At 37.9% G+C, this 24,530-nt stretch overlaps 2 protein-coding genes and 4 non-coding genes across 7 annotated transcripts; 4 read left to right on the plus strand and 2 right to left on the minus strand.

The window, feature by feature from the left end:
* Positions 1 to 393: 393 nt before the first annotated feature.
* LOC121297315 (UDP-glucose 6-dehydrogenase-like) lies at positions 394 to 9,117 on the minus strand. Of its 2 annotated transcripts, none has more exons than XM_041223564.1 (12): positions 9,039 to 9,117; positions 6,235 to 6,405; positions 5,758 to 5,859; positions 5,459 to 5,659; positions 4,939 to 5,136; positions 4,524 to 4,671; positions 4,160 to 4,254; positions 3,912 to 4,042; positions 3,374 to 3,513; positions 3,020 to 3,111; positions 2,788 to 2,898; positions 394 to 2,173 (listed from the first exon to the last, which is right to left on the minus strand). In XM_041223564.1, the coding sequence occupies exons 2-12, from the start codon at positions 6,394 to 6,396 to the stop codon at positions 2,066 to 2,068; spliced, it is 1,488 nt and encodes a 495-aa protein (XP_041079498.1). In that variant the 5' UTR covers positions 6,397 to 6,405; positions 9,039 to 9,117; the 3' UTR covers positions 394 to 2,065. The 2 variants fall into 2 exon arrangements, with proteins under 2 accessions (XP_041079498.1, XP_041079495.1); XM_041223561.1 differs by lacking the exon at positions 9,039 to 9,117 and adding an exon at positions 8,921 to 9,024.
* Positions 7,277 to 24,520, minus strand: LOC121297527 (WD repeat-containing protein 55-like). The gene is made up of 8 exons (XM_041223878.1): positions 24,470 to 24,520; positions 22,649 to 22,749; positions 22,036 to 22,123; positions 20,217 to 20,317; positions 19,604 to 19,691; positions 19,123 to 19,212; positions 18,855 to 18,954; positions 7,277 to 7,429 (listed from the first exon to the last, which is right to left on the minus strand). The coding sequence occupies exons 1-8, from the start codon at positions 24,517 to 24,519 to the stop codon at positions 7,277 to 7,279; spliced, it is 771 nt and encodes a 256-aa protein (XP_041079812.1). The 5' UTR covers position 24,520.
* Positions 21,086 to 21,158, plus strand: trnav-aac. The gene has a single exon. It is a non-coding gene; the product is annotated as a tRNA-Val (tRNA).
* trnav-cac lies at positions 21,280 to 21,352 on the plus strand. Its single transcript has one exon. It is a non-coding gene; the product is annotated as a tRNA-Val (tRNA).
* trnav-aac lies at positions 23,518 to 23,590 on the plus strand. The gene has a single exon. It is a non-coding gene; the product is annotated as a tRNA-Val (tRNA).
* trnav-cac lies at positions 23,712 to 23,784 on the plus strand. Its single transcript has one exon. It is a non-coding gene; the product is annotated as a tRNA-Val (tRNA).
* Positions 24,521 to 24,530: the final 10 nt, after the last annotated feature.

Below are 24,530 nucleotides of genomic sequence, written 5' to 3' on the forward strand. Positions count from 1 at the left end.
TACTGCTCCATCATCTTACATGATTAACTTCCATACTTCAAACAGACAGGACATGCACTTTGATACCACAAGTCCAGTTTGCCCTGAAGTGATTAGGGCAACATGAAGGACTAAAAGATGCAGAAGAGTGTTTTTAGAAAGTTGCTGGTGAGTTTCCAGCTGTTTCACCCTTGGGAGTCGATAATAAAGCACTCTATATTTTTAAGCCATCCAACAACTCACTGAAATGCCATTTGGTCCAATTCGAAGATATTAGATTGGAAGCATTTCCTCCCAATATGAAAATATCACTTACACAGCTATACTTAAGTTTTTAAATTCAAATAATAATAATAATAATAATAATAATAATAATAATATAATAATAATAATAATAATAATAATAATATAATAATAATAATAATACACAGTACATGTACATGTCATGTCAAATCTGTAACTCTGCAGTTGACAATTGCTTTTCTTTGACCCTAATCAAATTGACCTGTATCTGACACAAAAATCATAATCATAAAAAAGTTTGATCAACTCATTTAAATGCATTATGAAACCCTTATTAAAAAGGAATCTTACTTCAGAACTCTGGTCCATCTGTAGGAATGTAAAACACACCCAGTTACATACATACATACATACATAATAATTCTAGTCTATATTCCGGTACTAAAAATAGGTCACCAATCCTATTGGATGCAGAACAATTAGCTTTGCTTATTTGTTTAATATAGAAGTAGAAACAAACAGTAACTATACAATTAAATAAAATCTTGAATGCATCTTTAAACAAAATGATATGTTAATGCAGGGTTTATGTTTTAGTAATGCTTCCCAAGTTCTGCCTCACATAAACACTATCTTCTGAAGCCATGATTGTTTTTACATAACTGTGACTATCAACATAGGCAAGGAGGAGAACAGTGGTTATTGCTTTTTTTTTTTTTTTTTTTTTAACTTTTTAACTTCATTCCTTGTTTCATATTATGATCTTGCAAAATGCACCAATTCTCCCATTAAAAGCTTCAAATCAGTTTTGACTGCAATTACACCGTTATTAAAAGAAAGAACACGTACCAAGTGTTACCTTTGAATTTTTTTTTTTAAATGTTAAGCCATCTCAGTACCGGTATTTCTGCTTGCTGTTTTGTTTTGTATACAACACAACACACAAAAGAAGTCTGCCACTACTAGGCTTCTATAAAATTTTGTTTGGTAAATATTTGAAGCTGTACTTCAATATAAAGCACACCTGTAACCTGTGTAACCTTAACCTCTTTTTGGAATCCTGAAAAAGTCTGCAAGGCGCTTGCAGCCTTTGAAATATCAACCTTTGCTAGAAATACACACACATTAAAAATGGGCAGAGCCGCTTCACTGCTATCAATACTGAATGCTTGTGTTTATGATGTGTACCCGCACACCTGGATACGTTCAGCTTGTTCGATGTGGAACAGGAACAGGTTTTAGCCTTTTTGCAAAATCACTTTCTTTGAGTTTTAAAAAGAAAACCTCTCGTTTCAGAATCAAAATCCTCAGTTTCAAGTCATTTTCAATTTTTCTTGAATGGCCTTGGGGCTCTTCCATATACTACAGTTTGCATATGTAATAAAGCTATATTATTATTATGGGTCAAATATATCAAACTTCTCACTAGATAGTACAGAGCATTGTAAAAAATTGAGGCTACATTTATTGTGTTTTGCCAGTATTGCAAGTACAGTTTGTCATTTATCTAATACTAGAATACAGCTGTACTTGCAGGGCGCCACCATGTTTCACCATGTGGAACCGCTTATCAAGCAGACCGGGCTGTTCCACCGAACAAGCGGAACACGTTCCACAGCGGGAAAGTGGAGCGGTTTCTCCAAATCAGACTGTCCAGTTCTGTCTCACAAAATTGCACCTTTTCTAAAATCTTATCTCCAGCAAAGTGTGCCCAAAAGAAGCATTTTTAAATGTCATGAGTACATAAAGTAAAAAAAAAAAAAAAAACCTGCAATACTGTATTTAAACCTCACCGCCCTACACACACAATTTTTTTTTTTAAAAAGTTAAAAACTATAGTAGTTTAAGATTTGCTTTTCTTAGTAGGAGGGGCTTGGAGATCTACTTTTGCGATGTCATTGTTGACAGTGAACGGAATCTTCTGACTAATTCGCTTGCCAATCGTCTCCACCTATAAAAAACGAGAGAAACAAAATAAATTCTGTGCTATAACACCTTGATTTGCTCAGTACAAGCTACAAATTAAAATTTGTCAAATATATATATATATAAATAAATCACTTAGGACATGTACACACAACCACCACACACAACCTATATAAAGTGGGATAAAGTTTAGAATGCCATCTACAAATCAAGGACAACCTTGGTGTTTGTACAGGAGGCAGCCAAACTTAAAAATTAGCTGTAAAAGTACCGTCTTCCAAAATAAATGCGACATTATTGGGCTAATCAAGAAACATGTGGTTTGGATCTTCTCTGTATCCATTTTAGGCAGACAAAGCCCAGAGGGATGCATTGTGCAGGTTTCAATGGTAACTGCTCGGACCCAGAGGTGTACAAAGTTAAAACCTCAGCAGTTTGCTCATACCCCAACCTTTTCACAAAGGAACAAAAAACACCCTTTTTAAATGCAAAACTGTTCTCTTTTAAGAGACATCCCTACACTACACTAAAGTTTATGTAAGATAGTATTTTCTTCAATACTGAAGGAGTTACAAATAGTTAACTGCACAGTTACAACCATGTCCTGCACTTTTAATGAGAGTTTTAGCTCACACTCACCTGGAAGCCCATATTCTGCAGCTTATCGTAAAGGCTGTCCAGGATTCTCCTACCATCAAAGATGAATGCTGGCTTCAACATGGCCTTGCAGATCCTTTCATAGTCCAGCTCCTACAGGGAGCAAAAACAGCAAAAAATAATGATGCAAGATGAGCAGAGAAGTATTTGTAAAGAATAAAGAATCTTCAAAGTTCTTTTTTAAAAAACTGCAGCTATGACTGGTGCGTCTTACCTTGAACATGTCCCACTCTGTGCAAATTACAATGGCATGAGCATTTTCACATGCCTCATAGGGATCTGTGGAAATGGTAACCAGGCGGGACACTACAAACAAAAAATAAATACGTCTTTATTCATAATTATCACAATGACAGCTGGACAACCAACTCCTACCCATTCGTTAATATAAATAATACTGTAAATAATTGAATAGGTCCGAAATCTAATCCAAGACTGGTTTGAGAAGCACAGGGGTGAAAAAAAACGTAGCCTGGAGGAGAAAATAAAAATGCACACCCAAAAATAAATCTGGGGCTGGCTTTACATATACAAGTTTGAGTACATCTGCTACTGCGTAAACATGCACCTCTGTCTGGGTCATCTTCAGAGATGGTGGGATGAGACAGATCCTGAATAATCTGCTCTTTCTTTACTTTCGGATCATAAACATGCAGGCGAGCCCCTTCGTCCATCAGGTACTTGCTGATGTATATACTGGAGGACTCTCTGGAAGACAAAGTGGAGTTACATGGTTATACAGTTTACAAAATGGCAACATAACTTAGATGTTCAAGTTTAGGAGACGTAAAAGGCAGGGAAGAAAAATACAAATGCTGTTGGTTTAACACACACACATATCTGGAGAATTATAGTCCTGGTCACTTGAACTGTTCTTAAGAATTCAGGGAGGCTTATGGCTTTATGGAGATCCCACATCATTTACAGTGTTCTGCATGCTTCTTTAGGGGCTCCTACAGACACACACAACTAAGTGGTTATTTAAGTGGCACTTTAGTAAATTTGGCTGCACATACTTCAGTCATCCTTTTATTTGTCCATTGTGTGTGCAATAGAAAGAGTTGCTGGCTGCAAAGCTTAATGAACTCAGTAGAGTAACGGGGTACCTTGTGTCACCGGTGTTCTTTTTGAAGGCAAACCCGAGCAGAGCAATCTTCTTGTCAGTCACAGTGTTGAAGAGGCACCCGATGATGCGAGAGGAGAAGCGTCGACGCTGATAATCGTTGATCTCGATCACCTACAGGAACATTGAGGAGAATGCTTAATCAGAGCGAAAACCAAAAGAAATGTGAAAGAAATAGGGCTGTGCTTTATTCATCTTCCTACACTGGAAGAAAAAGGCAAGGAGACTTACCTGCTGCCAGTACCTGGCTACTTCAGGGAGGTTGAGAGCTTCGCAGAGGTAAACCAGGTTGAGAACATCCTTCTGGAAACAGCTACCACCAAAACCTGATGGCAAACAAACAATGAAAGTTAGATTGATCATTCAAATTAATGGTAGAAATATAATGCATCAGAATACACCCATTTATATTTGGATTAGTTATTTCAGGAGGTTTATATCGGCTCTTATTAAGAAATAACGGATTATACTCAGTCTCATACGTAAATGTATGCAGTTAGTTACAGCCTTAAGCCAAAGTTTCCATATGAAAGAACAGCCAATGTTCTTTCATATGGAAAATGTCCCCCCCCCCCAAAAAAAAAAAAGTACTTACCAACACTGGCCTTGAGAAAGTTGCTCCCAATCCTCTTGTCTGTGCCGATGGCATGTGCCACCTCCTCCACATCGGCGCCCGTCACTTCACAGAGGGCACTAATGGAGTTGATACTGCTGATGCGCTGGGCCAGGAAAGCATTGGCAGCCTAGAGAGAATGGGAGAAAATTAAAACTTCACTAGAAGGAACACCTAACACTGGTTGCCAAAGATAGATTTCTATCCCTTAGTGATACAGCTTTTATCTTATCAAAACACTAATTCTATTCAGTGATATCCAAGCTTTAACAAAGCAGTCAATAATTCACTTGTACATTTAAATAGGAAATCTAAGAATGTTTAAGCATTTTGATGAGATCGGTTATCCGACGATTTCAAACATCTAAACGTGCAGAATTATTCAGGAGATGCATACCAGCTTGGAGAGCTCGGATGACCAGGTGTTGGTGGTGATGACTTTAGTCTTGGGTACCCAGTGTTCATAGATGGTGCGGAGAGCCTCAATCGCCCTTTGACCCTCTGGGGTCTCATCTCCACCAATAAGCACTCTGTCTGGGTTCTTCAGGTCAGAAATGGCTGTTCCTTCAGCCAAAAACTCTGGATTGGAGAGAACCTAGTCGAGAAACAAACAGGTATGTTAGTGACATACATACATACAAGCTAGTTTATATATCCCTTCATTTTGATACTATAACATATTACAATCTCAACTTTAATCTTCTTTTATTTCAAGATTCTGATATTAACTTGCACTAAAGAATGTACTAAACAAGCTGCCTCACAATTGGAGAAGTGGTTTTCAATAACAGGTAGATAAGCAAAGCTCTAAAGTGTGACACATGCACACTGGTGCTTCCACTGTATCCTTGTCACCAGTGGGGGCGTAATACACGTATCATTCTGATCTCAAGCTCTTTCTGAAGGCATACTCTCACCTGGAAGTTGAGGCTGGATCTGGTGTTGGCATTGAATATCCTCCGGATGCTCTCAGCCGCTCTGACGGGCACTGTGCTCTTCTCCACTACGATCTTAAACCCATTGGATACGTCTGCTATCCTACGGGCACACGCCTCAATGTACTTGAGGTCTGCAGCACGACCTTTACCAATCCCAAAAGTCTTGGTTGGTGTGTTTACCTGAAAAGGGTACTTATTATCACACAGTACCGACTATTGAGAAAAGGTTAAAGTAGTGCAAGCAGCATAACAATGTAGAAGAACCGAAGAGTGCTTACTGAAATAAACACTAGGTCTGCTTCTTTGATAGCATCGTCAACGTCAGTGGAGAAGAAGAGGTTAACGCCGCGGCAGGACTCCACCACTTCCTGAAGACCAGGCTGGAGAACAAAAAGGGAAACAAAATAACGAAACCAGTTGGAATACCAAGCATTCAAATGTAAAGCCCTATTAGTTAACATTTGACACACGTGCTTAGAATCCAAGTCTCCCACTGTGCTCAAAAAATATTAAGAAACATGAGTGTTCTAAGACTATACGTATGCCTATTGTATTTGTGTCTATGTAAGAAAAAAAAATATTGAATACTATAAAACAAGTTGAAAATAAAATAGAAAAAAAATAAGTTGCAATAAATAAACTGCAATATGGACAACGTAACCCTCCCATGACCTACCAACAACAATCCAATACAGAAAGTTAACCCTAATTCGAACTTCCCTGCCTGCCTCTCTATGTCATGTCAAGTCAATTACCTCAAAGATGGGAAGGCTATCCGAGTTCCAGGCTTTAATCCGATCCTCGTTTACATCCACGACTGTTACTGTGATTTCAGGGCACATTTGAGCAATGACACTGCAGGTCGGACCTCCAACGTAGCCAGCACCAATACAGCAGATTCTCTTAATCTGCACCATCTTCACAGTCTGAAGTGGGCAGAAACATGGCAGGGGAAACGGTTAATGGACATCATAAGTTAACATTGCAACTACAGCACCTGTAATTCCCAGATACTCCAGTTGATGTACTGCTGCTGTGCCAAACATTGTTATCTTAAGTATGCTTACACAAACAGCATCGCAAGTTAAGGATTAGCACCATTACAAGAACAGGTATTTCAACCATGCTGCGCAGGGTCTCTAAATATAATACCACACACATACTGCCTACCTGCTACAGAGCTGCCTAAAGTAAATAAACTGGTAGAAAAAAGGCTCCTGAATTATTAACTTAAGGTGGGATTTTTATGTGATGGGTTTGATTATTAATACCTGCAGAAGACATTACTGCAGTCAGCCTGCCTATAAATGGGAAACACTTAAATGCAGTCAGTTAGGGCGATGTAACAGTTCGGGGAATCACACACTGTGTTACTTGTGTTCTGTTTTACAACACCCAGGCCTAAAAACAAACAAGTCTTATTTGAGGCCCTAGGAAATACACTTTTCTTTGAAGATCAGGCAGAATCAGGTGACATTTAAGTGGTGATCTTTTAATTTAAGGTTGAGTAATGTGAAAACATACTATGTGCAATTCAGTATTTTTACTGTATGGTAAATATAATTTCCCACTCAAAGAGTGGTTTGGGCTAGACACTGCAGCATATGAGTTATACCTCCTGCAATATTAATAGGTTGTGCATTAAATAAAATATATATATATATTTTTTAAATTAAGCTAGAATACACTATCCTTGACTTTCTAACCTGACAAAGACCCACTGTTGCAGTGAGAAATTATTCCTGTCTCCTCTCTCTCTCTCTCTATGCCAGGCTTTGCTGCCACGCAGTCAACTCTTCACACAGAGCCCACTGTCTGATAAGCCAGCACAGAACCCCTCTTACACAGCAAGTCTCTGCAGTGCTGCAAGCCCATTCCATCCAAAGGTGCTGAAGAGCTGTCCAGGAGCAACAACTGCTTCTTTATCCTAGACTGGCCAGCAAAGCAGCCCTGAGAATAAACCGGTTTAAATAATATAAAGGGATCTACAGTACTTTACATAGCGTAGCTATGAAACATAATAACATGACGTCTGTCAATGTTAGGCCCAATAAGTGCTGTGCTTTTGTAGTGTCCCCTCCACTAAATAAAAGTCATACAAACTATCTGTAAATACTGTACTTTAGTGAATATCCTACGAAGTATAGTAACCTAACAAAACCTGCACTCTTTGAAGGGCTGTCTCTAGGTATATTTATGACAGTTTATTTAAAAAATGTCAAAACCACTCAGTAGCTGCTTTATAACCGATCATTGTTATTTTAAAGCAGAGTCAACCAGCTTTCCGCAACTGTAGGCTAACTATTAAACATAATCCCCACTGCAAAACAGGAGGCTGTTTCAAATTCAAAAGTGTGTACACTTAGGATTCTTGCTAGTGACTGGTGCTAGTGGCACGACTTACAGATTTAGTGCTTGGGAAGCAGTCCTGCCTTTTTTTTAAACCCCAAACCTGCAGAGGCTTTTATGTCAGGATAATTTGCCTATTTGAGTTGTGCTGCCTTATCTCAGATTACCTATAACAGCTCTAAAACAGTCAATTTACTAGGAATCATGTTCCAGGTCACAACACACCACAAAAGAAAAATCTAAAATACCAGTACTGTACTACAGTACTGACTCTTAATAAAGTGATTATAGATGCAGAATTAGTTTGAAAATTACGTCACCAAGTCCTAGGACCCACCCAGCAGTGATAAAAAGTGATGTACTTTGTCTATTCCATGCGCCATATATATGTTTATATGTTCACGAATGAACGAACAAATGAAAAATGCATAACTAGCCATACATAGTTCCACACGTTTGAGTTAAAGTCAAACGCCACTACCGAGAAAACAAGAGCGCATTTTACAGTGATCCTTAATGCTTTGCATTGGACATCTGAGGCGTGTTGTAAGCACTCGTTGTTGATATATATATATATATATATATATATATATATATATATATATATATATATATATATATATATATACATACAGGCACACACACACACACTGTATATAGTCCCTTTAACTAAATCAAATTCCAAACATAACGTTTCAACCTTAAAAACAGACAGCTTTAAGACCCCGCCTGATAACGTCTGCTAGTCACACGAGTACAGAAGCGAACCGCAATTGCAACCAATCAAAACTAACACATTTCGAGTGAGCAAGTTCTACTGCCAACTGGACAGGAGAAAACTGATACTGGTATTACAGACCGGGATTTACCACAGGAAATAGTTGTACATTAGCAGTACACTACAAATTATTATTATACAAAAATAAATACAAATCTCCATCTCATTTAATGAACTCAATAATCTAAGCAACAACTAACCAGAAAAAGACGACAATTCATTAGGAAGTACACAAAAGGGTCAAAACATATACAATAACAATTCTGCTAAAATCCTCAGCTAATTATACAACCCAGTTAAATCTTATAACGTACCTTTCAGTTTCTGTCAACTATTGAGAATCCCAAGTAAAAATAAGATGCTCTAATGGAAATGCCTCTATATGAATCTACTTAAACTAAAAGAAAAGAAAAAATAAATGAAACCCCCTACCTCAATTTCAACACGAAGGAATGTTTCCTAAAATGTCAAGAGCTGCTTCTTTTCAACTACTCCTACTGCAAGGGGGATGTCACATCCTGATGTCACTTCCTCATTTCGTGCGCTGCATCTCCTAATTTAGTGACTGTTCAGCCCAGATGTAAATATATGATAGGGGCTTTGGTAGATTTGTAGTGAAGATGCACATTATTTTTTATATAATGCTAAGAAATGTGTTATGATTCCAGTAAAACAATAGCATTTTCAGAAGATAGGCAGTAAGCGAAATATAGCATAGCTGAAGCTGAGGAAATTGTTGACTGTAACCTGTGGTGCAACAAACAGTTAGCAATATAAGGACTTTTAATGGACTTACTTTTATAGAACCAGCTCTTCAACCAACTGAGTCTCCCAAACCATTAGCACCTTTAGGTAAATAATAGTTGGTGCACTATTCGTCTCTGCAAGTGTGAAAGGTTTTGTAAATCTGGACTTACAACTGGTTGTAAATTCGTAAATAATACCCTTTCCAATATTGAGCGCTGCTTTCTCGATCGTTATTTGTTTCCTGTGACAAACTTTACTAGGAAGCATTAGGTGGAGAGTTAGAATAAAAGGAACTAGCGGTATGTCCACACTTTGAAACCGGGCTGAGAGGGGGTTAAGTTGCATGTGCAATGTGCTTCTGATTTCTGTCATTAGGGTTCTAGCCCCCACAGGTTTCCTGGGCTCATGATTTCAGGAACTAGGGATCACCAGGCTGGGACCAACAGCTCTGAATAATGAAACCAGAAAATGAGTTTGTTAAGAAAGTCAGACTTAGCAAACAATCCTTCATTTCTAAAATGAGGGAGAGAGCATTCACAGACTAAAATATGTGCTGTTCATTAAAAATGATGGCTTTTCTTTGAGAGTAAAAATGAGGGGGTGATGCCAGAGTTGTGTCTTGTGGCCAAACTGTTGATTGTAGAGTAGGCATACTGTGTGGAAACTAATTAATTAACAAAACGGCACTGATGGTCATTTTACATTTATTGTGGCTAATTTATTTACGAGTTACATTTCAGTTTATTATTATACCCAATAGCCTAGAGAACTAGTCTGACTCAAGGTAACAAGGTTTACTATTACTGTTGGTAAAATCCCAAAAGAAAATCCTATACCAATAGAAAACCAGGTTCATACTAAGCTCAAGCAAGACAAGCATGTTTAAATAAAGAACTGTGCAAGAAAAACTGATACAAATATAAGGAATGATTTCATGCAAGCCTTGGACCAAAATAAATGCCAGAGTTATTCTTGAATAATTCAACAGATGCATAGATCACACAAGGAATTTGTAAGATCCGACTTTAGAAAAAAAGAATTAAGTTATGTGCAATATATGAATGGAATTATTGTATAGTTCTTGGTTTATACTTGCATTTTATGATCCTAATATAATATTCTTTGCATTTTATTTGCTATGGGGTAACATAGAATTAATAATATTCTGACTACTAGCACATCATGTCTACTGCATGAAGGTGACTGACACTGCTTTCCACACACCGGGAAATGTATTTTAGTGCAGTATACCTTTATTTGACAGTGGATGGCAGCATGTATCTTTCTATGGAGACAACATTTTTGTTATCTTGTCTATTACACTACGACAATCAAACACTGTGTAAGAGTATACAGAATTGCAATAGTGTTCTGCCACCCATAGGATTAAATTGTTCCTGTGCTGAACAGCTAGCAGCCAGCCTGCTATACTGATTTGCAGCATGCAAGCGATTAACCAGGGAAGGAACTCTCTTGTTCTTAATCAAACTTTTCCAGGAATGCCCCTGCAGATCTGAGTGTTTTCTTCTGATTGAGCAGAGATAATGCATGTGTTTTTTTGTCTTCTTTTAATTGGACCTCAATACATTATTAATGTGATTTTATATTTAATTTTAAATGTTTATAAACATATTAATGGTATCCTTTTAGTAACTTTAAAGAAGTACCAAATGACAAAGTCTATGATAAAGATATTGCTGCTGGAAAAGTAAATATATTTTATGAAACATTTAAGAATATGAAACATGAATTACACAGATGATTTACACCTTGAAAATATATTAAAATAGTCGTCCGTCCGTGTCCCCCCCCCACCGTAAAACCCGTGATTTGGATATTATATAAACCATTGTACTACTATTCCCCTTAGCTGTTGTAAAGTAAATAACAAATACCGTGACTGTGTGTAGTTATTTCATGATAACACTGCACAAATGTCCAAAATACTTTGTCATGTCTATCACGACTATCATTGTTATTTCGCACTTTTAAGAAGGGGCCATGTAGATAGCACAGCCGCAAATAAAGTGCAATTCTGGGGTCATTTATTTTATTTATTTTTTATAGACAAAGTACATCACTTTTTATTACTGGTCTGAATCAGCTGGATGGGTCCTAGGACTTGGCTGACTTTACACAGTTGTCATGGAGAAAAATGCTTTTGTTTCAATTTAATGTGACAGTTTCAAAGTTGGAAGATTAAATAAACAATGCCATTGGAAAGTTCTAAATAGTATTCTCATGATCAAATTGGGTGTATTTAATATATACTAGTATGGTCTTAACTGAACCTTTAACAACCCATTAACATGGCCATTAGTCTGCCTATAATTATCAAGTACACTTTATTCACAGTACAGGAGTAACTCAAGAGCAATGCACAGTTTAATAAGAGCGATCAATGTTTGTATTCACATATCACACAAAAAACAGCAACATTGGTTTAGAAGCAACCTCCTGGAGTTTCTAAAGCATGAATGCAAGTTTCTTTGTAGCACGACTACATGTGTGAGTGAGGTATTAAAATGGTTTCAAATGCTATCCCAGTACATATGTGGATGTATTCCTCCTCTTCTTCTCCTTCTTCTTACTATTATATGTAGTTGTAGTAGTAGTCATATAAGTGTTAGTCTTAGTGCTATTAATATAGGATAACAGTAACCAAGTCCCTTAATAGCATACAAAGGGTTTATCTCCAGTCATCTTCTACAGCAATTGTCTTTGAAGATATAAGTATATATATTTTACCATTTATCTCTAAAGCCATTCCTAATTACTGTGACTGAGTGATGAGATAAAATACCTTCACTATTCTTCTCTCTGAGAACTTAACTGACAGACTGGTGATTGAAAGGTTTGTTTAGTCTTTTCTTGAAAGACGGTCGCTGTTACTATCCTGCTCTTCTTGTTCTACTTGTCCCAGAGAAACAGTCAGAGCCCTATTTTAGATTAGCCCTATGTCAGATTCAAAGAAGCAGAATGGCACAAAGCTATTTATTTCAATCATGTTTTTTTTCAGTCTGTTATTATGAATAAATAAAAACATTTGATATTCACAAAATAGTTTTAAAATCTTAAATAAGCTACATTTTAGAACTGCTCCATGGATATCAAACTGTATTTATTATTCACGAAAACAGACTTTATGAAAAAAAATATTCATTAAATAACTTGCTCTGTGAATATGTGACAGTAAGCATTAAGTAAACATTATAAACAGACCATCCACACAGAAAACATTGGGGACTAATATAATATAGATACTCTAGTACAGAAGAAAATATGTGAAGTCAGAAGTTAGACTCAATTTGAATTGAGGTATCATCACCTGTCACATTTATCAGCACACTCACAAAAACAGGCCAGGTACGGAGACTAGATGGCTGGGTGTGGTGGCTGAACTCTCCTTTATCCCTTAGAACCCTCCAGGACAGGACTAACAGCCATTAACACTGTGTTTACCTACATAACTCTAAACATCACTGAAGCTATGACAAAACACAACAGACCTCTGCTCCATTTTGTATAATTCATCAGTTCTACACTTTCAGTAAAGCAATAGGGGAACATATTTTTCAAGCTTAAAAAGGGTTGATAAATTGATTTTAAAATCTTAGTGACAACACCTTAAAGTCCCCTACCGATGTCAACCAATCAGCTGACAAAAAGGAAAATCTTGAATTCTTGAATTTATTTTCATGAGCAAGCCATTTTGTATTTTTTTTTATTTTTTTTTATTATACTGTATTTCCTGAACTGTCGCGCTTTAATGGAACAAATTGTGACAGTAGTTTCTATTTTGAAAAGACCCTATTCAAATTTAAAACTGAAAGTTTTATACTTGTTATACGCCTTGAATTGACCTGAATAACTGGTGCCCAAACCCAGAGTCAGTCAGACATGCCTATACACTCTCTGGCCCCTAATTATGCCCCTGATTGTAAACATGTGTGCTTTTCCTGTTCAGTATGTGAGCAGGCTCTGGATTCAATCTCCAGGGTCCTGCCCAATCTCAGTGGGTGTACATGAATCATTTCAAACAAAGTACATCTGTTCTGTTGTCACCGTTGCTTTAGGCTTGGGTGTTGTTATTTTTTGGTCTCTTTTACTTCCCAAGGCAACAACTGGAAGTCTGATAGGGGTGAGCGGAAGGGAGAGAGAGAGGACCAGAGGTGACAAGAGGTTTGAAGGAGACACGGTAGATATTTTATCTCCAGAGCTAGACTGCCACATTTTATGATCTGAAATACTTCACTGATAAAAGTAAAATGTTCTAGCCAGTATTATATCTACCAGGGATAACTGTGAATTGGTCTAAAACAGCAAACAAATAAATAAATACATTTTAAAAAAAGGAAGAACTGCTAATGTGAAAACCAGCTTAGGTGCACAAGGTACCCACACCTGATGAGCCTTACACTAAAACAAAGCAATGTGCCAATTATATAGCAATTTATAATTTATATAGAAACTGTGAATGAAACATGTTATTATTCCTTTAAAAGCTGCTTGGGGTCTCTGACTCACAGTTTGATAGATAGTACAATGCTTTAGGATGCCAATATTGGTTACTTTCATAACCAGTGGCTGTGATGTATCATTTTAAGTATGCAGCTTGTTCTGTTTTTTTTCCTAAAAGTGGAGCTCTGTAACTTATCTGGCTTTCATTGAAGTTCTAATAAGGTCCCTTGAGAACAGTAACAGGGTAGAGGGGTTGGGATTTATTCTTAAAAGGTAATTAATCCCACAGTAACACATGGTTCATTAGTGAAAATATAAAATCCTGGTACTCTGTTATAGTCTCAATATATTGTTTCAGAATAACAATATAGTTAGACACCAGCAACGCACATGAATATACTGAAACAAGGAAAAGCCTTAACTCCATTAGATATATCTATGCTATATGTTATGCAACCCTCTGTATGAAGGCAATATGTACTTGTGTAGTACCTGCTCACATACCACAGGGCACTCTGATAGAGTTAAAACATGCACCGTTCATATAGCCCCTAACAGTTCATCTCAAAAGGTCTTCAAATGTTTTCCATATTTACCTCTGTACTTAACTCAATTCATGCTTGCTCTAGGAGTGAGATATGAATTTCCTCTCCCAATGCAATAATGGCTTATTATTGCATGGCAATCAAATCAACAGCCTGCTATCAAAGATGTGCTCAAACCCAATTTAAATACCTGTATAGTTCTAAGTGATACAAGGCATACCGTCCATCTGTATGTCTGGGAGCGACGGGCGCTCCTCACCCCTCTCTGGCTCTGGGATCGATATGGCTCCCGGGAATGCGGCTCACCCCTCTCTGGCTCTCGGTAAGGCGGCTCAATCTATGTCTACCGTGTGGCATAACTATGGGGAGATCGTGGACGTGGTCTGCCTCAGGGTGCATCAACCAGTTCCAGATCTCCTGGGACGGTGGTGAAGGTGGTGGTGCTGTGTGTGTGTGTGTGTGTGTGTGTGTGTGTGTGTGTGTGTGGTGTACAGGCTGGCGAGTGGATATAGGCCCAGAGACAGACTGCAGTTCAAAAAAATAACTATTTTATTATAAATAAACAAAAATAAAGTGCACACGGGCAAAATAAAAATATTCAAACACAAATAAAGCACAACCAAAACAAAACTTACAAAAATAAAGGTTTCCAGGCTGGGCAATGCCTTCACTGGATTTAGAAAATTCAAAAACCACAAAACAAACACCACCCTGCTTCCTCATCTCCCTCTCCCCAAATGAGAAGCTGAGGCCTCCTTTTATATCATGTGGCTGGGCGCTGATTGATCGTTAATCAACCTAATCAACTAATACATATATCTATGGCATCACTCATTTAAGGACATGCTTTAGTATCTGTCCATATCAAGAGAACAGTGGATTAGAACAGGCTGAACAGACTCATTAGCTTTCTGGCTGGTCTATGCTCTCTTAGTATCTACTTAGTGGACAAGAGGCTGGCCAGACACACATGTACCTTAACTAAATGTGAAGAAAAAAAAAACAGTCCAGTGTATAAGCTTAGACCACAAGACCAGTACAAGCCAATATGCTGCCTTGTATAAAAAGGATAAAAGACGTGGGAGTGGTGGATGAATACCGGTAATCCACTTCAGTTGTAGTCCTTGTTTATTGAAGTAAATGTTTCAGTAAAGTGTAACTGCAATTGCAACAAATATGTTCCCACCCATTTATATCAAGTCCAATGATTTCCTAATGTTGTGGTTACCAGGATAAGTGTCAGTAGTGTAGCTCTGACTTTTCCGTTGCCATAGTAAAGCTCATTTTAAGGCGATCACAAAGTCTGTAGTCATGCTTAGGCTTTCATTGTTTCCAAACTCACTGGTGAGCGAGTATTTGCAATGTCTTGTCTACGGGTGATGCTTGCTGCTTCATCATTGGCCCAAGTTAAATATTTCCAGCTGCAGCTTGACCCCCCAGTTCAGCAATGTGGTGTTGTTACATGTTTTCATCACCCCCGCTGGGTGGACTGAGCCAGGCTGATTAGATCCAGATGGAAAACTACGCAAAGAAATGGAAAAGAAACTCCCACTGTAAGACGAGTGATTTTAGATTATGCATGTACTGTTCCCATCACACACACACAATATGTTTGTCTTGCTTTATACTCTGATCATTGATAGGGACCAGTTGTGTATTGTTTTGCCAGTTACTGAGTGTATTAATTTTGTTCCTGTCCCCTTATGATGTTTGCATTCAATCTGAGTTATTGCATACTGAAATATTTCTGTGTTTGTGTGAAGGCTGACATAGACCTAGATCTAGGTTACATTTATCTATAGCAGATAACCAGAACTAAGGAGAGGGTCCCTGAACTCAAAACCCCTTTCATCCAGACTCAGTAACAAATAAAACAAACACAGTACTCAAGTAACTGCAATTAGAACCATTCTGAAGAATTAAAAACATTAATACAGTAATACAAAACTAAGAAAATGAAATTTAAGGCTGCTTACCTTTGAACCCTTTCTGTCCCGAGTTATTTCTTGTCGAAATAAAGTTATTTAATTAAAAAGAAAATCCTTTATTGTGTATACATTAGAACAGGACAGAAAAATTTATCTTCTACATATAGTTAAACCTCACACTGGGACCTAGGAGTCCCGCAAAGTTCCAACATGATTTCCTTTACAGCAGATGTTACCATATGGCGCAAGGGAAGTGGTCCTGCCAGGACTGAAAGGGTTAACCTCCAGAAGTCTTTGAAGAAGCATTAAGAGATCAGCTCTTTACCAGTGCAGTAAACACAACGCAGTGGGTCGCACACTGGTACTGACATTGTACTGTACAGTAACTGATGCATGGCCTTGTGCCCCTAAACAGAGATTGCATTACTGTACCATTGCACGGCCAATGCATTGATACTTATCGTCTAGTAAGAGTTTAGAAACTACACACATGCAGTGTCCCAAAGAACAGTTTCTGCTTCTAATAATGTAACAGCACTGTATTCAGCATGTCAGCACACAGAGGCTTTTATTCTCCACTGTTTACCTTACTAGGCCTGCTCCTGGTGAATGTTGCCTTTGTAGGCCCGTTGCTACGACAGCAGCCTAATTATCACCCCCACCAGTATAGCACAGTCTTTTTAAAGCACACTGCAATCATTGAATTCCCTGACATAAAATTAGATGTAACATAATCAGACAAGTAATTACATTTTCAATGTATATACTGAACATGTAAATACTGTATGCATTCTACATATATCAACTAATGCATTCTAAATATACAGTATATCTATCAAGCATTTTTATGACAGCTGACAAGTTATCCTTAAGCAAAGGTGACTACTGAAACAGTAGTCCTTATTTATGTTCAATAATGAGTGACATTTCAACTCCGTAACATTAAAGAAGGTCTTCCATAGCTTTAAACACACAAAAAGTGTTAAGTTTTAACATGAGACAGACAAACACTGTGTTGAAACGTTGGTCTCATTTTGTATAGTATTGAACATTTTAGTAGACACTCAAACTGAATCGTCATCAAATCAGATTTATACTTAGTACTACATAAACTACTCTTTTAAAAGTCACATGTTATCCATTTAAGGCGAATTATATATTATAATATATATATATATATATATAATATATATATATATATATATATACACACACACACACACACACACACACACAAATATACACACACACACACACACACACACACACACACACACACACACACACACACACACACACACACGTGCCTATAGAAAGTCTACACCCCCTTTCAAAATTTTCACCATTTGTTGCCTTATAGCCTGGAATTAAAATGCATTAAAACTGTTTTTTTTTTCATTTATCTACACATCCTACCTCACAACTTCTAAGTGAAAAAAATATTCTAGAAATTTATAGTAAATTAATTAAAAATAAAAACTGAAATAGTCCCAGAATTTCACCTTCTGGTCGTGGGCGCAGCTGGCCAGGAAGTGCCCATCGCACGACTTGGCAATCTGCTCAATGCACAGTGTACAGTGCAATGGTAATATGCTTCCCCACTTCAAGAAAGTGACAATTACTGGTGGAATAGTTATTATACATGATAAATAATGTTAGGAGCAGAAACAACAACATAGATGCATACACAATACACATAATAGCAGATTTAAGTGGTAAGCACTTAGAAAATGCTTGACCATTTCAAGATTGCTTTTATGTACTGAACACACTAATGCATTCTGTGCTTCATATTGTAGACTACCCAAACAAACCACTGTCATTCATGTACGAATTTGGGAATTTGACCTTAAGGAGAAAACTGTATGTTTTTATTTGTGCTAAAAATAAAACAAATATCATACCCCCCTCTACTGGACAAAAATGGCAAATCAACAAACACTTCAGGCAGCCTAAATTATAGGAAAATATAACCTTCAATCCAACACCCCGAAAACAGTACATTAAAAACGCTGATCTATAACACCGTATTAATCACACATACTGTATGAATAATGACCATTATTTGAATCGACATTCTTAATAGGTTTTAGAATGCACTGAAATTCATTGTGCATACTGTAACAACTGTATGTTACTTTCTCAAAACCAATGAAGTACTTTCTGAATCTTAACTGTTTCTTTAAATCAAAACACAAATGTTGAGCCCATGAACGGACACTTTCTGCATGTACTAAAAACTTATATGAGAGATGACATGTTCTCCAGTAAGGTAGGTCTACATTTATTTTCATTCCAAGTCTATTCAATTTAAGGTTTTTAATTTGAAATGATATGGGTCTATATAATAACATTCTTCTCAGAGAGCAGTTGAGTCCTTTAGATAGCGCACTATATTGAGTTTTTTTTTTTTTACCAGCCTCTTACCTTATAACTCCATCTGTAGATGCAGCACACAGAATGCTATCAGTAATCGGTATGATGCTGTCAACAGACTCAGTCTTCACTGCAAAGAGGTCTCTAGTGGCACCAAACCTATCCCAGTTAAAGAGGTAAATCATCCTTACCTTCATGATTGCCACAGAGGTGAGATCCCCATTTTGAAACTCAGACAGGAGGTCGAAGCTCCGCCTCGTAATGTTAAACACTCCCATTGTCCCATCTCCACTGAATATGGAAAGAAAATGTTTTAAATGAGTTCTTTTCAATACACAGAGTACAGTATTGTTTTGTAGGTTTTGAAACTGGGTGTTTGAAATGCCCCCCTTATTCCGCTTCAGTACCTTTGTGTAACGTGCCAGTTTGCACAGTTGTGTTTCATATTCCCCAGTATACCTGGTAGTAAGGATGATCTTCTTGTCGTGGTCGAAGGCCATGCCACTGATGTACTCCTCGTGCTGCTTCAACTCCACGAAGGCGGTGACCCTGCGCAGGTCCCACACTTTCAGGGTGCCGTTATCATTCACAGCATGCTGAATAGCTTCTTTTTAAAAGCGCCAATGCACAGTTGAATCAAATTTGATTCCCAGGATGAAGGCCACCATGACCTAGACTCTGAAACTATCTTAAGGATCTCACCATTCCCTGAGGATTTTAGGCATTGTTCACGTACAATCTGCTGAATCAAAACAGGCATACTTGCATATCTTTTAACCATATTTGTGTACATTAGAAAAACATTTAAAACATACATAAATAAAGAATGTTCACACCAAGTGTTGCAAAGACGTAAGAGTGGCAGACATACAGGATATCCATGACAAAATAACCCAAATAACAGAACATCAAAACAGATCCAGGGTCAAAGCTTCAGTACCTGTGTGCCTTTGGTATCCTTTTGACTAGCTTTCCTCCCTCCACGTCCATAATGTGGACAGATTTGTCCTTAGATATGCTGAAGAGTTCTAGGTGGAAAACAGTCCACATGAAAGTCAGCAACACTCATTGGATAACTCTGAAGCACAGCTTGCTATAGACCACCTAATGCAAGATAAGATTTATTGATGTCATACCATACCATATTTTTTTTGCAAACTACAACAGGAGGAATAATGTGAGACAAACATTTGGACATGGTACTGTTTGTTCGATGAGGGACAAGAACACGAGGAATCATTTCGCCAAATCAGATAATCAAGGTAACTCCGATATGCTCAGTCTCACAAAATCATGCATTCTTCTTCTTCTTATTATTATTATTATTGTAGAAAAATATTAAAGCAGGACAGATCCACAGAGATGCAACATCTTTTTATCCAGGGATGTCCGGACCGCAGCGACTGGGGAATTCCTGAACTTAATTTCAAAAATCACATCTCCTGTAGTACAGGGTCCTGTATATTACCACCAAGCTGGGGCACTGGTTGAGCTTCACAATTAATGTACCATAAAAACCATAAAAAAATGCCCCAATCACACTGCATACTTACTCTCTCTGTCATGTGAAAAAGCCACCTCCCTACAGGATTTGAGGTGATGCCCGGAGGACCAGAGCTCCTTGTTCCCTCCTTCCACGCAGAAAAAGGAGTGACTAAAAAGGAAAAGCAACGTGCACAAAAACATTACTGACAATGTGACATGATAAAGAGAAGCTGTACATCCCTTAAATGCACTGTTCATTTTCTATGGAGAGCAGACATGTCTTTTGTATGGTCCCAGACAAACCATTTCTGTTAGCATTTAATGCTGCAGCACAGCTTGGGTGGCTTTTACATCCTCAAATGTATTCATTAGAAAAAGGCTTGAGGTTTTCAAATGATTTCTGTCAATTAAAACGAATATTCACATAAAGGCATTTTGAAAAGAAAGCCATTCTAGGGACTTGTAATACTGTACATGCCTTTTGAATACCCAGGTAAGCTAAATAAGCAGCCAGACTGCTTTTCATATCGCCGATATCGGGGCCGAACCCCCGACCACCTACACATAGATAACTCCATCGAGGTCCCCAGCAGCCACGATGTCCCGTGTTGGGTGGAATGCTATAGTATTCACAATGGCCTCTTATTTAATGTCTTCAGGAGTCTCTTGGTAATATACGTGCAATTGAAAAATATAAGTATATTCTACTTCTAGAATTCTGTCGATTATTGAGCAGGAGTTATTTAAAACGTTGAACGCTACAATTTGTATCTGAGCACAGGAATGAACATGATACACGCTTACACTCGGGGTAGTATTATATAGTAAGGGCTTGTTGTTTAATTTATGAAATGTTAAATAATAAAAAACTACTACTACTTTGCAGAACGAGATGTTAGTAAGCTACTATACGGACAGGGAAGTGTAAAGTAGACGTGTTTCCGTAGTGTAGTGGTTATCACGTTCGCCTAACACGCGAAAGGTCCCCGGTTCGAGACCGGGCGGAAACAGTTATTTTTTTAATTTAGTTGCATGTATTTAAAATAGCAACCCGTTACAAATAATAATAATAAAAATATATACTTGTTAGGTCATATTGCACATATCGCAAACTTCTAAGCATCGCCTAATGTTTCCGTAGTGTAGTGGTTATCACGTTCGCCTCACACGCGAAAGGTCCCCGGTTCGAAACCGGGCGGAAACACGTGTTTTTTTTTTTCTTTTTGGTTTTTTAAATCTGTTATATTTATTAGGCGCGGCTGCATTTTTATAACAACGTGGCAGGTGGTTGCATTTATTTGAGTACTGTACATCCAGATTATCCTGTGCATCATTCATCGGGTCGAGAATTGATACATTTCTTACTACCCCATGAAGCCATTTTACCATATGGTCAGTCCACTGATACAGTGATTAGTTTAAAAACTGTTCACATTTAAAACGTAAATTTGATACACCTGGGAGTGCTGCTGTGAATTTCTATGCAGCTCAGCAAAGACCCCACGGTCCACAGTCCTGGAATGAGATGAGTGTTCATAGCCTGCTGAATAGCTTCTTTTTAAAAGCGCCAATGCACAGTTGAATCAAATTTGATTCCCAGGATGAAGGCCACCATGACCTAGACTCTGAAACTATCTTAAGGATCTCACCATTCCCTGAGGATTTTAGGCATTGTTCACGTACAATCTGCTGAATCAAAACAGGCATACTTGCATATCTTTTAACCATATTTGTGTACATTAGAAAAACATTTAAAACATACATAAATAAAGAATGTTCACACCAAGTGTTGCAAAGACGTAAGAGTGGCAGACATACAGGATATCCATGACAAAATAACCCAAATAACAGAACATCAAAACAGATCCAGGGTCAAAGCTTCAGTACCTGTGTGCCTTTGGTATCCTTTTGACTAGCTTTCCTCCCTCCACGTCCATAATGTGGACAGATTTGTCCTTAGATATGCTGAAGAGTTCTAGGTGGAAAACAGTCCACATGAAAGTCAGCAACACTCATTGGATAACTCTGAAGCACAGCTTGCTATAGACCACCTAATGCAAGATAAGATTTATTGATGTCATACCATACCATATTTTTTTTGCAAACTACAACAGGAGGAATAATGTGAGACAAACATTTGGACATGGTACTGTTTGTTCGATGAGGGACAAGAACACGAGGAATCATTTCGCCAAATCAGATAATCAAGGTAACTCCGATATGCTCAGTCTCACAAAATCATGCATTCTTCTTCTTCTTATTACTATTATTATTGTAGAAAAATATTAAAGCAGGACAGATCCACAGAGATGCAACATCTTTTTATCCAGGGATGTCCGGACCGCAGCGACTGGGGAATTCCTGAACTTAATTTCAAAAATCACATCTCCTGTAGTACAGGGTCCTGTATATTACCACCAAGCTGGGGCACTGGTTGAGCTTCACAATTAATGTACCATAAAAACCATAAAAAAATGCCCCAATCACACTGCATACTTACTCTCTCTGTCATGTGAAAAAGCCACCTCCCTACAGGATTTGAGGTGATGCCCGGAGGACCAGAGCTCCTTGTTCCCTCCTTCCACGCAGAAAAAGGAGTGACTAAAAAGGAAAAGCAACGTGCACAAAAACATTACTGACAATGTGACATGATAAAGAGAAGCTGTACATCCCTTAAATGCACTGTTCATTTTCTATGGAGAGCAGACATGTCTTTTGTATGGTCCCAGACAAACCATTTCTGTTAGCATTTAATGCTGCAGCACAGCTTGGGTGGCTTTTACATCCTCAAATGTATTCATTAGAAAAAGGCTTGAGGTTTTCAAATGATTTCTGTCAATTAAAACGAATATTCACATAAAGGCATTTTGAAAAGAAAGCCATTCTAGGGACTTGTAATACTGTACATGCCTTTTGAATACCCAGGTAAGCTAAATAAGCAGCCAGACTGCTTTTCATATCGCCGATATCGGGGCCGAACCCCCGACCACCTACACATAGATAACTCCATCGAGGTCCCCAGCAGCCACGATGTCCCGTGTTGGGTGGAATGCTATAGTATTCACAATGGCCTCTTATTTAATGTCTTCAGGAGTCTCTTGGTAATATACGTGCAATTGAAAAATATAAGTATATTCTACTTCTAGAATTCTGTCGATTATTGAGCAGGAGTTATTTAAAACGTTGAACGCTACAATTTGTATCTGAGCACAGGAATGAACATGATACACGCTTACACTCGGGGTAGTATTATATAGTAAGGGCTTGTTGTTTAATTTATGAAATGTTAAATAATAAAAAACTACTACTACTTTGCAGAACGAGATGTTAGTAAGCTACTATACGGACAGGGAAGTCTAAAGTAGACGTGTTTCCGTAGTGTAGTGGTTATCACGTTCGCCTAACACGCGAAAGGTCCCCGGTTCGAGACCGGGCGGAAACAGTTATTTTTTTAATTTAGTTGCATGTATTTAAAATAGCAACCCGTTACAAATAATAATAATAAAAATATATACTTGTTAGGTCATATTGCACATATCGCAAACTTCTAAGCATCGCCTAATGTTTCCGTAGTGTAGTGGTTATCACGTTCGCCTCACACGCGAAAGGTCCCCGGTTCGAAACCGGGCGGAAACACGTGTTTTTTTTTTTTTCTTTTTGGTTTTTTAAATCTGTTATATTTATTAGGCGCGGCTGCATTTTTATAACAACGTGGCAGGTGGTTGCATTTATTTGAGTACTGTACATCCAGATTATCCTGTGCATCATTCATCGGGTCGAGAATTGATACATTTCTTACTACCCCATGAAGCCATTTTACCATATGGTCAGTCCACTGATACAGTGATTAGTTTAAAAACTGTTCACATTTAAAACGTAAATTTGATACACCTGGGAGTGCTGCTGTGAATTTCTATGCAGCTCAGCAAAGACCCCACGGTCCACAGTCCTGGAATGGGATGAGTGTTCATAGCCTGCTGAATAGCTTCTTTTTAAAAGCGCCAATGCACAGTTGAATCAAATTTGATTCCCAGGATGAAGGCCACCACGACCTAGACTCTGAAACTATCTTAAGGATCTCACCATTCCCTGAGGATTTTAGGCATTGTTCACGTACAATCTGCTGAATCAAAACAGGCATACTTGCATATCTTTTAACCATATTTGTGTACATTAGAAAAACATTTAAAACATACATAAATAAAGAATGTTCACACCAAGTGTTGCAAAGACGTAAGAGTGGCAGACATACAGGATATCCATGACAAAATAACCCAAATAACAGAACATCAAAACAGATCCAGGGTCAAAGCTTCAGTACCTGTGTGCCTTTGGTATCCTTTTGACTAGCTTTCCTCCCTCCACGTCCATAATGTGGACAG

Source organism: Polyodon spathula, chromosome 22 (genome assembly GCF_017654505.1).
Source record: "Polyodon spathula isolate WHYD16114869_AA chromosome 22, ASM1765450v1, whole genome shotgun sequence".
Classification (NCBI taxonomy): domain Eukaryota; kingdom Metazoa; phylum Chordata; class Actinopteri; order Acipenseriformes; family Polyodontidae; genus Polyodon; species Polyodon spathula.

Coding starts and splice junctions, on each gene's coding strand:
- LOC121297315 (XM_041223564.1), bottom strand. CDS start 6,396: ATGGTGCAGATTAAGAGAATCTGCTGTATTGGTGCTGGCTACGTTGGA. Junction 3,514..3,911: donor AAGAACACCGGTGACACAAG/GTACCCCGTTAC, acceptor TTTGTCTTCCAG/AGAGTCCTCCAGTATATACA. Junction 3,112..3,373: donor TGAAGATGACCCAGACAGAG/GTGCATGTTTAC, acceptor TTTTGTTTGTAG/TGTCCCGCCTGGTTACCATT.
- LOC121297527 (XM_041223878.1), bottom strand. CDS start 24,519: ATGGACGTGGAGGGAGGAAAGCTAGTCAAAAGGATACCAAAGGCACAC. Junction 22,750..24,469: donor AGGATACCAAAGGCACACAG/GTACTGAAGCTT, acceptor TTTCCTTTTTAG/TCACTCCTTTTTCTGCGTGG. Junction 22,124..22,648: donor TTTTTCACATGACAGAGAGA/GTAAGTATGCAG, acceptor TTTTCCACCTAG/AACTCTTCAGCATATCTAAG.